General features: G+C 44.8%; 2 protein-coding genes across 10 annotated transcripts in view; one reads left to right on the top strand and one right to left on the bottom strand.

Annotated features, from left to right (window-relative positions):
• LOC120368618 (centromere protein P) overlaps nt 1-9,267 on the top strand; it is a 331,679-nt gene extending 322,412 nt beyond the window's left edge. For both annotated transcript variants that reach the window (XM_039480860.1, XM_039480859.1), the window contains exons 8-9: nt 7,578-7,669; nt 9,115-9,267. In XM_039480860.1, the coding sequence (XP_039336794.1) occupies nt 7,578-7,669; nt 9,115-9,236 (214 nt within the window). In that variant the 3' untranslated portion in view covers nt 9,237-9,267. The remainder of the gene's footprint in view (nt 1-7,577; nt 7,670-9,114) is intronic.
• The window catches only part of IPPK (inositol-pentakisphosphate 2-kinase), a 105,000-nt gene continuing 98,797 nt past the window's right edge, over nt 9,265-15,467 (bottom strand). For all 8 annotated transcript variants that reach the window (XM_039480844.1, XM_039480845.1, XM_039480847.1 and 5 more), the window contains 2 exons: nt 15,209-15,288; nt 9,265-13,187 (listed from right to left, as the gene is read on the bottom strand). In XM_039480844.1, coding sequence (XP_039336778.1) covers nt 12,962-13,187; nt 15,209-15,288 — 306 coding nt within the window. In that variant the 3' untranslated portion in view covers nt 9,265-12,961. The remainder of the gene's footprint in view (nt 13,188-15,208; nt 15,289-15,467) is intronic.

The raw sequence follows: 15,467 nt of genomic DNA, 5'->3' as shown, positions 1-15,467 counted from the left end.
GCCTGGGATTCAGCAATGTCTTCCTGACCCTGGTCTGAGCGGTCCAGATTTGCCAATTTTCGATGTCATGCTGCAGGGCCTGTTTGTTTCACCTCATGCACAAAGAGTTAGGAGGGTCTGAGGTACAGGGTGATGTGTGGGGTTATCAGTATTTCATATGTGCTGTTGCTCAGTAGGAGGGGTAAGCTGCTTGAATTACATTTTGCTTTTGTAATAGTGAATAATTGATAGGGTCCTCAGAGGATGTGTGTGTGTTTATTACTTCTAATGCAAAAGAAAGAAATAATGGTCACTAAGATTATTTGAACCAGTTTTTCCCTCAGTTTATGAAAGTGATAAGGCATTAATTTGCTAACTTATACAGGGAAACCGGAACTACACTAAGTTGGAGGTGATCATTTCCCCCTGTCCTCCAATCTCTCTCATTATACTACAAGATTTACCCAGTCTTCTTTATTAGTTACTCCTGGGGGAATTCTGTGCCAGAAAAAAAGACGGTTACTCACCTTTGTAACTAGTTGTTCTTCGAGATGTGTTGTTCATATCCATTCCAGTTAGGTGTGTGCACGTGCTGCGTGCATGATCGTTGGAAGATTTTTACCCAAGCAACACTCGTAGGTCAGCTGAGGCGCCCCCTGGAGTGGTGCCCTTATGGCACCGGATATATGCCGCTGCCGACCTAGCACCCCCTCAGTTCCTTATTGACAGCTACTCCGACAGAGGGGAAGGAGGGCGGGTTTGGAATGGATATGAGCAACACATCTCGATGAACAACAGTTACGAAGGTTAGTAACTGCCTTTTCATCTTCGAGTGCTTGCTCATATCAATTCCAATTAGGTGACTCCCAAGCCTTACCTAGGCGGTGGGGTCAGAGTGAGATGTCACGGAGTGAAGGACCGCTGAATCAAATGCAGCATCACCCCTGGACTGCTGCACTATCGCATAGTAGGAAGTGAAGGTATGTACTAATGACCAAGTTGCTGCCCTACAGATCTCCTGTATGGGCACATGAGCCAGGAAGGCAGAGAACGAAGCTTGAGCCCGGGTAGAATGGGCAGTAAGATGCGTAGTTAGGACACTAGCCAAATCATAGCACGCACAGATGCATGATGTAATTAAGGACGGAGATGCACTGTGTGGAGGCCGGGAGGCCCTTCATCCGGTCTGCCACAGCTACGAACAGCTGGGTCGTCGTCCTAAAAGGTTTTGTTTGTTTGATGTAAAAGGCGAGGGCCCTGCAAACGTCTAGGGAATGCAGCTGTTGTTCTTGTCGAGAAGCATGTGGCTTTAGGTAGAAGACAGGAAGGAAGATGATGTCTTGGTTTATATGGAAGTCAGACACCACCTTAGGAAGGAAGGCGGGGTGTGGTCACAGCTGTACCTTGTCCTTATGAAACACCATATACAGTGGGTCTGACATGAGGGCTCAAAGCTCCGACACGTCTCGCCTAAACTGTTTTCCAGGAGAGGTACAGGAGCGAGCAAGTGGACATCGGCTCGAACGGGGCACCCATAAGTCTGGATAGGACCAGGTTGACGACCCACGTAGGGGTTGGATGCCGAATTTGCAGGTACAGACATTCCAATCCCTTGAGGAACCTGCTGACCATGGGATTGGAGAAAACCAAGCGCCCATTTTCGCCTGGGTGGAAGGCTGAAATCGCTGCTCGGTGTACTCTGATGGATGAAATCGCTAGGCCTTGCTGTTTCAAGGACAAGAGGTAGTCTAAGATGGTAGGTACTGGCACCTCCAGAGGGGCAGTATTGCTCCGGGCACACCAGCAGGAGAAATGCTTCCACTTGGCCAGATACGTGGACCTAGTAGAGGCCTTTCTGCTATCCAAGAGTACATGCTGCACTGAGCGGCAGCAACATAGCTCAGATTGAGTTAGCCATGCAACATCCATGCTGTGAGATGGAGGAATTGCAGGTCCGGATGACACAGTTGGCCGTGCTCTTGAGTGATCAGGTCCGGCCACAACGGGAGGGGAATTGGTGTGGTCACCAACAGATCAAGGAGAGTGGTGTACCAATGTTGCCTGGGCCACACCAGGGCAATCAAGATTAAGTGGGCCTTGTCTCTGAACAACTTGAGAAGGACCTTGTGGACTAACGGGAATGGAGGAAAGGCGTAGAACAGGTGGTCTTTCCACGGCATCAGGAAGGCATCCGATAGGGAGCCTGGGGAGCACCACTGGAGAAAGCAGAACACCTGACACTTCCAATTCTCGCGAGAGGCAAAAAGGTCTATGTGGGGAAAGCCCCACTTCCGGAAAACTGAATGGATAACGTCCGGGCGAATTGACCACTCGTGAGCCAGAAAGGACCTGCTGAGGCGATCTGACAAGGTGTTTTGCACCCCCAGGAGAAACGACACCACCAGGACGATCAAGTGGGCTATGCAGAATTCCCACAGGTGAATGGCTTCCTGACAGAGGGGGGATGATCGCGCTCCCCCCTTGCTTGTTGATGTAAAACATGGCCGTTGTATTGTCTGTGAAGACTGCGACACAATGGCCCTGAAGGTATTTGCAGAACACCTGGCATGCCAGGCGCACTGCTCTCAACCCTGCACATCAATGTATGGGAACTATCTCTTGTATGGACCAAAGGCCCTGTGTGCAAAGGTCCGCAAGGTGAGCGCCCCAGCCCAGAGATGATGCGTCCGTGGTTAGGACTATGGAGGGCTGTGAGGCATGGAATGGCATCCCCCTGCATACCGAGTTGGGGTTCAGCCACCAAACCAGAGAGGTTAAGACTTCCATCGGTACCGTGAGCACTGTGTCTAAATTGTCCCGGCCTGGACAGTACACTGATGAGAGCCAGGCCTGAAGTGGACAGAGGCGTAGTCTGGCATGTCTGGTCATGAAGGTGCAAGACACCATGTGTCCCAGTAGTCCTAGGCACGTGTGTGCTGTCGAGGTCAGGCAGCTTTGGAGGCCGTGGATAATACTCACCATGGACTGGAAGCAGGCATGCAGTAGGCACACCTGGGCGAGATTTGAATCCAGGACTGGTCTGATTAAGTCTATTCTTTGTGTCAGCTGCAAAGTGGACTTTTTGACATTGAGCACAGGCCCAGCTGTCTGAACAAGCTCATGGTGAACTGAACATGAGATAGCACCTGGAGCTCGGAGTGACCCCGAATGAGCCAGTCGTTGAGGTACGGAAACACTTGGATCCGCTGTCGATGGAGTGAGGCAGCTACGACAGCCATACACTTTGTAAAGACCCTTGGTGCCACGGATAGGCCTAAGGGGAGGACAGTAAATTGGAAGTGTCGTTGGTTGACCACAAAGCGAAGGAAGCACCTGTGTGGTGGGTAAATCACTATGTGGAAGTACGCATCCTTCATGTCAAGGGTGGTGTACCAATCTCCAGGATCCAGGGAAGGGATAATAGTCCCCAGGGAAACCGTGCAGAACCTCAACTTTACCATGAATTTGTTGAGTCTGCACAGGTCCGGAATGGGCTATAGCTCCCCCCACCCCTTTCCCTTGGGGATTAGGAAGTAACGAGAGTAAAAACCCCTGCCCCTCAGTTCCTGTGGAACCTCCTCTATAGCCCCAATAGTTAGGAGTGTTTGCACCTCCTGTAGGAGGAGTTGCTTGTGAGGGGTCCCTGAAGAGGGATGGGGAGGGAGGGAGGGTCGGAAAAAACAAACTGAAGGTGGTATCCACTTTCCACCATGCGTAGGACCCAGCAGTCTGACATTATCCGGGACCATGCAGGGAGGAAATAGGAGAGGCGGTTGGTAAAAGTTGGGGAAGGATCCTGTAAAGAGACTGGTGCTCCGCCCTTGGGCACACCTTCAAAAGTTTTGTTTGGGCCCCACTGATGGTTTGAGGGGGCCCTGGTTCTGGCCCATCTGAGGATCAGATTGCCGCCACCTCCTACCACCTCAGCCATGTCTTCTAGAGAAGTCCTGTCTCAGCCAGGGGTTAGGGTAGATGCGCTGCAGTTGGGGTCGGAAGGGCCTACATTGCGTCACTAGGGTATGCATGCCCAGTGAGCACATGATGGCCCGTTTATCCTTCAGACTCTGGAGTCGAGTCAGTTTTGTCTGAAAATAGCCCCTGGCCATCAAAGAACAAGTCTTGAATCATTTGCTGCAGCTCCAGTGGGAGACCAGACACCAGCAGCCATGAAATGAGGCACATAACTATGCTCAAGGCTAGAGTCCTAGCTGCCGAGACTGCCGCATCTATTGAGGCCTGCAAGGATGTCCTGGCTACTTTCTTGCCCTCCTCCAGCAAGACATCCAACTCTTTCCTGGACTCCTGAGGAACCATCTCTTTAAACTTCCCCATCAAATTCCAGGTATTATAATTATAACGACTCAAGAGGGCCTGCTGGTTAGCCACCCTGAGTTGTAGGCTGCCAGTAGAGTAGATCTTGCGCCCGAATAAATCCAGGCATCTAGTTGTCCTTGGATTTAGAGGTGGGAGCTTGTTGACCGTGCCTTTCCCTCTCATTAACGGACTGTACAACGAGGGAGCACGGTTGGGGGTGAATGTATAAGTACTCATAGTCTTTGGAGGGGACCAAGTACTTCCTCTCCACCCCCTTGGCAGTGGGAGGAATAGATGCCGGAGACTGCCACATTGTATTGGAATTAGCCTGGATGGTCTGAATAAATGGCAAGGCTATCCATGTGAGGGTATCAGCAGATAAAATGTCCACCACCGGATCCTCGACCTCCACCACCTCCTCCACCTGGTGGTTCATGTTTTGTGCCACCCTACGAAGTAAGTCTTGGTACGCACGGAGGTCTATAGGTGGTGGGCCAGAGGAGGATGTGCCCACCACCACCTCATCAGGCGAAGATGAGGATATGCCCAGGACTAATGGGTCCTGGCAAGTCATGCTGCGGGGGGTCTAGCTGTTCTAGATCTGCCATGCTAGGGGCATGGGCCTGAGCTGAGGGTAGGGCTGTCACCTCCGATCCCCAGGGTCGCCCAGAGGATTCAGGGGGCCTGGGGCAAAGCGGGGGAGCTGCAGTGCTTGTACTCACCCGGCGGCGGTCCCAGTCTTGGGCGGCAGGGGGCCCTTCAGCAGCACTGAAGGGCCCCACAGTGCCAAAATGCCGGCCAAAGACCTGGACCGCCACCGGGCCAGGGCTCACAGGGCTCCTGGGGGACCCGGGGCCTGGGTCAAATTTCCCCACTTGCCCCCCTCCCCCCAGCAGCCCTGCTGATCCCCAGGGGGTGGGGGGGGATGACTGACAGTGGCCTCTGGGACCCAGGGCTCCGAGTGGGCAGAGCAAGAAGGCCATGAGGGGGCGCCCTGGGCCTGATGGTATGCCCAAGGGGTCCAAAAGGACCATTGTGGGGGTCCCTGAGCAGGATCCTGCCCTTCATCATCCCATTGGCTGGCTGGCACCATCCGTGTCTTGGTCATGGACATGATAGCCACTCTCCGCTTGGGACAACCTTGAGTTGGGGGCGGGACGGCCAAGGTGGAGCCGATCGCTCATGCTGGGTTGCACTGTCCTGTGTTGTTGGCCCGTGCCATGGAGATGGAGATTGGCGCCACAGTCTCGAGCGGTATCGCAACCTAGACCAGGACGGACGGTCATATCGGTGCCGGGAGGCAGATCTGGACCTCAATGAAGATCTACGGCTGGAGCGGGGCCGGGAATGACTCCGAGTAGATTGGCACCGAGATTGGTTCTGGGAGCTGGAACAGTACCGACTGTACTGGGAAGAAGATCTTTGTGAGGCAGAGCGAGCCGTGAGTGCGACCAGCGCCGAGATGGTGATCGGTGCCGGGACTGCGAGCGATGCCATGGACGAGACCAGCGCCTGGATCAGGACCTAGATCGGTGCCGACCCATCTCACTCTGAGATGGAGGGCGCATCATGGAGGGCTTCCCTTTCAAGGGACAGCCCGCCCTGGTGGTACCAAAGGTGGTGACAGTGCCAGCTCGGTGAGCGTAATCAGCTCGCGAGCAGTGGAGAAAGTCTCCAAGGTGGAAGGGAGGCTGAGCTCGACCACGGTATGCACCGGGGAGCTTATGTGCACCGGATTCAATGGCACTTGCGGTGCCGGATTTGGAGCCTTCACGGGGTGGTCTGGCGCAGGACGCTGCTCCAAGGGGGGCCCAGGCAGTGCCAGTGACTGTACAGGAGCAGCAGGGTTGCTTGTGCTGCCTCTTGGATCCCGGAGACAGTGAGGGGTGCCGCGCTGGTAGCAGTGCCGGAGCCGGGTTGTTCTGGTGCCGGAGGTGCGCTTCAGACTCGCAGCACAGGGCCGAGGAAAGTGCTGCTTCCATGAGGAGCTGCTTCAAACAAAAGTCCCACTCCTTTTTTGTCCAAGGCTTGAATGCCTTACAAATGTGGCACTTATCTGATTGATGTGATTCCCCCAGGCACGTCAGACAGGAGTCGTGGGGGTCTCCCACAGGCATTGGGTTGAGGCAGGCCGAGCACAGTTTGAAACCTGGAGACCTAGGCATGAGCCCAGGTACCGGGAAGGATAGACATCCCTTACCTCCAATTACTATATGCACTAACTACTATCAACTACAACTAGAAACTGCTGACAACTACTTTATAACAACTATCTACAGGTATAAACGAGCTAAGAGCTAGGGAAGTGGCGATCAAAGCCGCGCTCCACAGTTTCAACGACCGTCACGGGTGGTAAGAAGGAACTGAGGGGGTGCTGGGTTGGCTAGGGTAAAAATCTTCCAACGATCATGCACAGACCTAATTGGAATCAACATGTGCAGAATTTTTAGTTCTTCGAGTGCTTGCTCATATTTTATTTGTCAAAATAACACGTTTCAATTATTTTGGTAATTTATTTCAAAATATGTCAGCAACTATGCCTGTTACAATACAGACAATGAAAAATGATCATTGACAAATAGATTCCTTACTAGGCATATAAATACAGAACTTTGAGTAATGCATTTAAACTACAATACATAACCGTATTTCCCACCCACCCCCCAGAAACAGTGCAAAGGTTTGGGGGAGTCAGGGGTAACAGAGGAGCTGAGGGACAGGGGAGGAGCCTGGAAGTGAATCTGGAGGGTTGTTGGGTGAAGTATGGAACAGGTGTTTTTTGGGAGGGTGGGAGCAACTGTTAGGGAGCTGCCTCCATACAGTCAGGCACATCTGCCCCTGTTCCCATGTATCCCTGCACCCCTCCCCCCGACACCCACTCAGCCACCCTCCTGTGTGTCCCTGCCCTCATGTGTCTGTACTCCCACTCAGCCAGCCCTGTGCCTCCACTCCCATTCAGCCACTGCCCCAATCTGTCCTCCCCTAGTAGCTCTTATGAACCCCACTCTGTGACCCCCCGCAGTAGCCCCGTGCTGTCTGTCCCCCTCTATCCTGACCTGGCACTCCCTTCCCTATTGCAGCTGGGGATGGCCCAGAAGCAGCTGCTCTGTTCTAGCACCACAGTGGCCCCTGGTGGGCAAAAGATGTAACTGCAGCAACTTTCTGACAAGTTATTTTCTGCAGGAAAAATATTATGCATTGAAGAAAACTTTAGCATAGAAAAATACAAGCTACTTTTGTGCATTATTATTAAATAAAGGTGCTTCCCAATATACATGATACAGGTTTGAGTTAATGATTGTTTGGAAAATATATGTGGATGAAGAAGGGAGAGTTACACCTGTCCTGGATCTTCTGCCTAGAATACCAGTGCAAGGTAATGTGTCTGTAGTATATTTTAAAGGTGGTTTCCCTATTACTGACTTTAAATAGTTTGTGTCCTGGACTCTCAATACAGCACGTTGCTCATGCTCTGACTTGTGATGTGTGGCAGATCTAGCAGAACCTATTTTGACTGGTATTGTAGGAATGGCTACAGACATGAAAGAGCTGGCATTTTATTAGACCAGTGCCTCAGTTTCAAAAATATTCCTATCATCCTAATAGGCATAAACCTATGTCTACTAAGTGTTCCCTGTTTTAAAAATGTGCTTGGTATGTAATGGTAATGCTTTTTGAAAGTAATGACCGCTCAGGCCAAGAACAACTTTTGTTAACCTAGAATCTGAACATTTCACCCCGACCCCTTCAAAAAAAATTCTTGTCAAAGCTCAATGTTTTGGGGGGTGGCGGGGGTCCATCTACCTTGCTGTGCTGCTTTAACTTGTCCGACAGGTAACAAACTTTGGGCTTTTTAATTAGGTTTTGCTCTCTCATATCAAGTTTATTAGAAAAAAATATAGGATCCCCTGACAAGTTTAGTGGCATTATTATGTATTGCAGGGTATGGTGGAAGTGTCAGTCAAAGAGAAGCAGCCTGTTTTCCCTGCTACCTATTTTATGTGCCTCTGGAGTCTGTCTCATTGAAGACACTTTCCAAAAACATTTGATGGTTCTGCTTTGTGTTTATAAATCTAACTGCCTTTGACTGTTAGGTGTTTATTTATACAGTGACTAATGTGTTACAGTACTTCCTCCTCTGCCTCTATTGTACATAGCTCATGCTTCCAAATTGACTGATCTTAAGCAGGTAGAAGCTATCTGAAATCTGTTTGATGGCAGCACATTTGGTAGAGGAAAGGTTTGTGATAGTTGTCCAGAAACCACAATACTACTTTGTCAGGCTCTGTAGGAGTGTCTAGGATGCCTGAGGAGATGCTGCAGCTTCCAAAAGCTATGTTTATTCTGTTAAAATAAATTGCTTTATCACTATGAATTAATGAAACATGAAAATTATTCAGATGTGGCCCCTTACCGAAAAGCAAGAAGTTCAGAATCCTTTTTCCTTGTAAGGGTATTAACCAAACAATTTTTAGTTTACATTCTACTGCTTTCTAAAGCTTGAGAATAACCAGTCTGCTTTTCTAAAGACAGAGGCAAACATCAGGATTAAGCTTGGAATAATTATGTATCCAGTTGTGTACATTAGTCTAACAGAAATAAAGCAAAGGCTTCAAACCCCTTATTCAAATGATTAGGTTAAGTGGCAAAGTGTGGAACTTGTTCCTAACTCAAGCTGCTTGGCAGAGGTGTTAAATAATTCCAGTCACTTTTTCCTAAAAAGGCACATGAACCCAGTACCATCGTCTTAACTAGGTTTTATGCACAAGACATCTGCTGTAGTTAGGACTTACTTGTATTTAATCTTTTCTTTTCTTGCAGCTGTGCAGGATAAGCAAGCAGCTGTTGAAAATGGACCCCAGTGCTTCAGAAATATGCTCCTTTTGCTGGGGATTGAGGCCTCCATTGAAAGTCTGATCAAATCAGTTGGCATGAAGAAATGAATACCACTTACAAAACTTATAACTGGTAGAAATTTGGAAATTCTTTTAATTATGATATTGAGTTATGCAGTCTATAATTTTATTGAATATAAACATTAAGTTATTTTCCATTTAAAAACCATACCCATAAAGCATGCTATCTGTACAATTATGGCACATTATATATAAATTGTCATGACATGAAAAATAAATACAGCAATTTAAATATACAAAAATGCCAAATAAAATAATTAGAGTGAATTTCATTATAAATTTAAATTTCTGACTTAATGTACCAGAGTGGTTCTTCTGTCCTTAACATTTTCTAGAACGGGTTACAGGAACATGTGCTGTCAAATTCAAGTCAATAAAAACTGGACATTTCATTTCACAGCTGTATACAAAAAGTACAGTGATTTTAAAACAGAGAACAGTGACACTGAAAGCAGAATAAAGTTGTATTTAAATATTCCTTCTACTCAGTTAAGATAGAAGTACAGAAATAAATGACCAATACAGCCAAATTTAAGTTTGTGAAGAATAGTCAGGTGGTTAGAAATCAATTTTGTGAATGGTAGTGAAACAGTACAGATGCTGCTTCTTCTTTAATGTGGCTGTAGAATAGACATTACTACTTTCACAAAGTGTTGCACTTCAATTACTGTTTATCATGGTTTGGTTTGAAAGCTTGCACCATCATTGAGGCATATTGTCAACTTGATACTTTACACGTTGCATTCTATAAACAAATATGAAGCAGTTTCAAGACATTTCTTGCAACCTCATTATGCCCATCAGATATTTTAGTATTAGCTCACTTGTAAATGTCTAGCATTTCTCAAAGGGAAGACAGTCAATTTTGCACTGGCGCTTTAAAAGTACTGCAATAGCCAGCCAGTTTCCATATAGTTAAGTGACCTCCTCGTTTTACTTTTGGAGTCCTCTAAACATTGGGAAAGCACAGCAGGCAAGCTCAAAATTAATCCCTAGTACCTTAAAAATGGTGTACTTGCATATATGTTGGGAGTAAATATTTTTCTGGGCTCAGGGGGCCAAAAAGGCTATAATATATGTAAACGGAGAACTCTCTTGCTAAGTAGTTTCAATGAAGAGTTCTTCTGCAAACTCAAGTGCATGATTCTGTAAGTATGCATACACAACTACGATCTGGCATACGTTTTGATGGAGCAAGCAGTGTACACACATTTACATGCACACACAAAGCCGAGTAAGGCTGGTAGATCTTGGATTAGACCTGCCTGTTTTAAAACAGTAAGCTTGTCAGTCAATACCAGAAAATATCAATCATCTATTTGGTCACTCAGTCTGTTCTGGCAAGGAATAACTGAAGCACCAATGTGAGTGGCTTGATTCAGTCTTCCTACCCACACAGAACGAGCATGCGGCTGAGCAAGAGTAGGCGTTAAATGCTGCCAGACTGCAGTTTATTTCAAATTTCTTCTTATTCAAACATAGAAAAGGTTTTTTTGGGGTTCTGCTGCTAAGCAGGCAGAACTAACTAATACTACTACAGCCATTTCACTATTTTTGTGTAATCTTGATTCTTGTGCCAGCAAGTTTCCTCTTTAAAAATACATATGGCAGCAAACTAGTTAGATGCTTCCTGCATGTACATGGAAACTGAACTATGGTGTGTACATACACCAAGAGTGGAAAATTACAACATAAACCTGACCACAATAAGTTTTTTTTTTCCTGCTGTAGATAACTGTTCATCATTTTGACTAAAGATGACCAGCCCCTTTGAATTAAATGTGACTTATCTTTTAATTCTCTGCTCAGAGGGTGGTATTATTACAACACTGCAGCTAGCCACACAACAGACTGCAATAAATCAACAACTAAGTCAGATTGCTGTGGATATAACAAGTCTAATCTAAAGAGCAAACAACTGCACCCCAGAAAGGCACATTACTAACTGGTGGTAGGTTTAGTGGATCAAAGTAACATGGTTCACTTTTAAGTGTTAAGCAATACTGCTGTATAAATAAGTTTTCATTAGGAATATCACCACTCTGGGCCCAACTGTCAAACGGGCCCTGGTTTCACAGAATTGTACATTGGGTCCTGCCAATGAACATGGCGCCATTTTTTATGAAAGCCAATACTCTGAAGAAGTTCAAATAAAATGCAATGAAACAAAGGGCATTAGATTCAAGCTCCCAATATAAATCTACTGTACTACTTTATAAGGAGAGGTAAGTCCTTGTTAAGACAACCTCCATATTTTCAAACTTATTACTACTACATACCTACTGTATACAGATAGCAGCATTTCAAGATGGGCTTGAATAACATCTCCTTGTACATTCTTAGGGTATGAGAGCCCCAAAGAAATGTAAAGAAAGCTTTTCAACAGCTAAGAGAACCTGTAGTTTATTATACCACAATACCCACATTTCTTAATAGTTTCATCCCACTGTTTTTGATCTAGTTGAACCTGTTTCACTTTTAAACTTCACAAGAATCAGGGAATAGCACCTCATCCACACAAATCATCTCCAGCTTGGCAGATGTGTTTAACTTGTTACCACACAAACTAATGCCACTGCTAAATGTTGGTACAAAGTTAACTGACACCCACCATCAAGGAAAAGTCACAACCTACGATTACAATGAACTTTACAAGATAAAGCAGATACCATCTGTCAACCCTTTTCTCAAAAAATGTCATTGCAGTCACAGCCTGATTCCAGAACAGCCTTTGCTAGCTGCTGTTTAATGCACAAAAAAAGTTGAGACACATCTGATTTAAGTCCAAAATCACATGGACAATAATTGAGTATACAATTCCTATAGCTAAAGTTGAATTAGGAAAGAGCTAGTTCCTGATTCACTAATTTAGCAGGACTAGCTCAGTGTGGACCATTCGATCAAAGCCTGATATGTTCAACCAGCGAATAATTAAAAATCAAGGCTGCTTCCCTAGTAAAATTCCTAACCCTTACCCCTTATTTTGTGAATTTCTACTTACATTTATACAAATCCTTACAGAAAGCTTTTTCAGACTGATCACAACACTTTTGGAAGCAGAGTCTGAAGTTCTCAATTTCACTCACTCCGCTTAAAATAGATTTGCACTAACATGGCAAGCTCTACCTAGCCAGCACCAAAGAGCAATTATACAATTCAGTAGTGTGTTTTGTTTTTTAAACATTAAATTACATGGGCAGCAATTTATTTTGTATTAAGTTTAGTGCATTTTTAATGTGCTCAGTGCGGCTTAATTTTGAATTTGGTTTTATTAATGTGGGGGGGTTGCTTTTGTTTTAAAATATTGAGTGTTAAAATGCACAAGGTGCAAGGCCATCCTGTAATTCTCATGTTTATGATCAGGCTTTCTGCATTAGTGCAACGTATCTGGAAGTTCCTAACTCTGCACTGAAGAATAAATGAGAATTAATCGAGAACATTTCATTTGGTGCTTCACATAGTAGTCATTCAATTTTAAGAACATGGACTTAAACCTCAAGTTGATCTGTCATGTTGTTGCAGGGTATGGCACACATCTGTTCTGTAATATTGAACACATTCCTTCAGATTAAGTTTATATATTGGAAGGTGTTTCTTAAGTACTATGCCATGTCTTTGAAAGGCATACCCATTAAAATATATTCCTTAAAGCAAAAACATTCACAGCTGAAAAATGCACTGAACATAATAGAAAATCAACATAACTACATTTCATTAACCCTTCACTTTCAACCATAACCTTAAGGAAACAGTTACACTTTATGGAGAACTAATGTGCAGTCTTCATTCTCCTTGAACAGATTTGACATCATTGGATCATCTTTGGCCTGTACATTCTTCAAATAATAGTTTACTATCTTGCCATCAAGTTTGTACTGATGTGGAATGCTTTCATATGGCTTAAGATCTAGGTCCAGGACAGAAACTGAAAAGGTAAATCTGGATTTGGATGCCAGAACGACAGGCCTTTGAGCAGAGCTGAAAAAGAAGACCAATGGAATGTTGCTAGACAATTTGTTTAAAGCAAACAGACCACTTATGCTCTTAGTGGAAATTCAAAGCCCAGTGCCTATCTAAGGCTTTATCACAAATAACTCTGCTTTACATGTAAAGATCACATTACCAGTGTCTCCACATTTATTAGGCATTGTAAACCAGAAAACTGGGACTTCAGCTGATGTAGCTTTTAAAAGCAGCCACGGTTCATTCTTAACTCAGGTTTAGTTTTTCCAGTCCAAAATGATGTGGGAACAGGAATGAATAAACCATTTATTTACACATGCCAATCCTTTTTCTGTTAGTTTCCACACCAATTTAAACCAAACCTCCCTAAATTGCTCTATCACTAGCACTGCTAAATGAAATAATCTCAACTGGCAGTTTTGGCAATAAGAGCTACTTGTATAAATGCAAAGTTTGTCAGAAGTACTGCACTGAACTTCTACAGCCAGAAACAACCATCACCTGCACAGACATAATGGTAGGCAGGTAGTGTTAATGCTATTTCACAAATATCCTTTTTATATACTAAACTGAAGTAATAGCCTCCTCTTCCACTGTATGAAACTTACTTTGTTCAACTTATTGTCCTGGCCTGAGTGAATAAAATTGCCTTCTGCCTATCAGAACTAGCATTCAGGTGTTATGAGTACATCTTAAAACAATATTAGAAAATAACTCCCTGAAGTGACCTACGAAATCTAAGTAAAAGGTTTGGATGGGAGAATTTTCTATCTTATTTTCTCAAGTACTATAGGTTAGAGAAGAGAGATTACCTTCTTCAGAGTTCATCCTCCAAACAGCACTAATCCACATGGAAAATTAGCTTCTGTCTGAGGAGGTGACTAGGGTTGTGTTGACAAAAAAAGTCAACATGGATACTAAGTTACTAAAGCTGTGTGGTTGCAACAAAAGTTGCACCTCTTGATGTTTTGACAGAATGAGAGCAAGATACTTGACACTTCAGGTCAGTCACTTAAGGGTTAAGTTGGCTCTGTCTATTTTCAAAAGCAGCTTTCCTGCATACCTCAAATCAGAGGACAAGCCCAGAATGAACACAGCCACTACCAAGTATGTCTTCCATCCAATACTCTATCGCACTAATGATAAGAAATTGAATAAATCCTAATATCCAGAAAGGGATCAAAAGATGTGCAGTGATAAAGAATGAGAACATAACTCTTTTGCCATGGTGACTGAGGTAATTCATTTTTGTTTATCCTTAAAGGCATATCATCAACATTAGGACTTTGAAACAGATTTCAGCCTCCAAATTAAGAGTGTGTCATAGCAGTTAGCTCAAATTATAACTTGAGAGTTGCCCAAATTAAAATCTCTAGCTGGAGCTAGGTAGCTTGTCAGAAAAGGTATTGAAGCTCAAGTGACGCTGACATATGAGTTAGTAATGCAGTGCGAATGCAACAGTTCAAGTTACAACAAACTCATCAGCAGTTAATCTAATCACTATCCAACTCCAGTATTATTTTGCTGTGTGGTTGCTCTCACTGCTAGCGTGCAGTAATTCAAGCTAACTGTTGCAGCAAATACAAGCCTTATATCAGGGATTCTCAAACTGGGGGTCGGGACCCCTCGGAGGTCACAAGGTGATTACGTGGGGGAGGGTCGCGAGCTGTCACCCTCCACCCCAAACCCTGCTTCACCTACAGCATTTATAATAGTGTTAAAAAAGTGTTTTTAATTTATACGGGGGCGGGGGGGTTGCACTCAGAGACTTGTTGTGTGAAAGGGGTCATCAGTACAAAAGTTTGAGAGCTACTGCTGTAAGTAATTTCAGTGTTTTAAAACAGAAAAAGAAAAAAAAAAGTTGAGCCTCCTATTCTAAATATTTTAATCAGAACTTCATGATTAGTATTCCCACTGTCAACATGGGCAACCCAACTGTGAAACACCCTGAAGATTATTTGACTCAAATCAACTATAGAATTTTTTTTTTTTTTAATCTTGGCTGTCTGAATGAACTGTCTTTCAGAATTCCTTACCATTCATCCTGTAGACAAGGTGAAAGGGAAATCATGATGGAGCAGTCCTTAGCTGTCATTGCTACTCTGTACTGCTGAACCTATACACAAGGTAAAAACAGAATGAGTTATCTCCACAATAAGAGCATTTGAATAAGTATTTCTAGACTCAGGCACAGACACAACACCAAAGTACACAATGAAAGTGTAAAGTAATAATCACTTCAGGTGTTGAGGAGATTATACTGAGGTCATTACTCCTCAGACTTTTTGTATTCAC

The sequence above is a fragment of the Mauremys reevesii genome, linkage group 7 (genome assembly GCF_016161935.1).
Source record: "Mauremys reevesii isolate NIE-2019 linkage group 7, ASM1616193v1, whole genome shotgun sequence".
In the NCBI taxonomy this organism is placed as follows: domain Eukaryota; kingdom Metazoa; phylum Chordata; order Testudines; family Geoemydidae; genus Mauremys; species Mauremys reevesii.
This window is presented reverse-complemented; position numbering and strand designations above follow the sequence as displayed.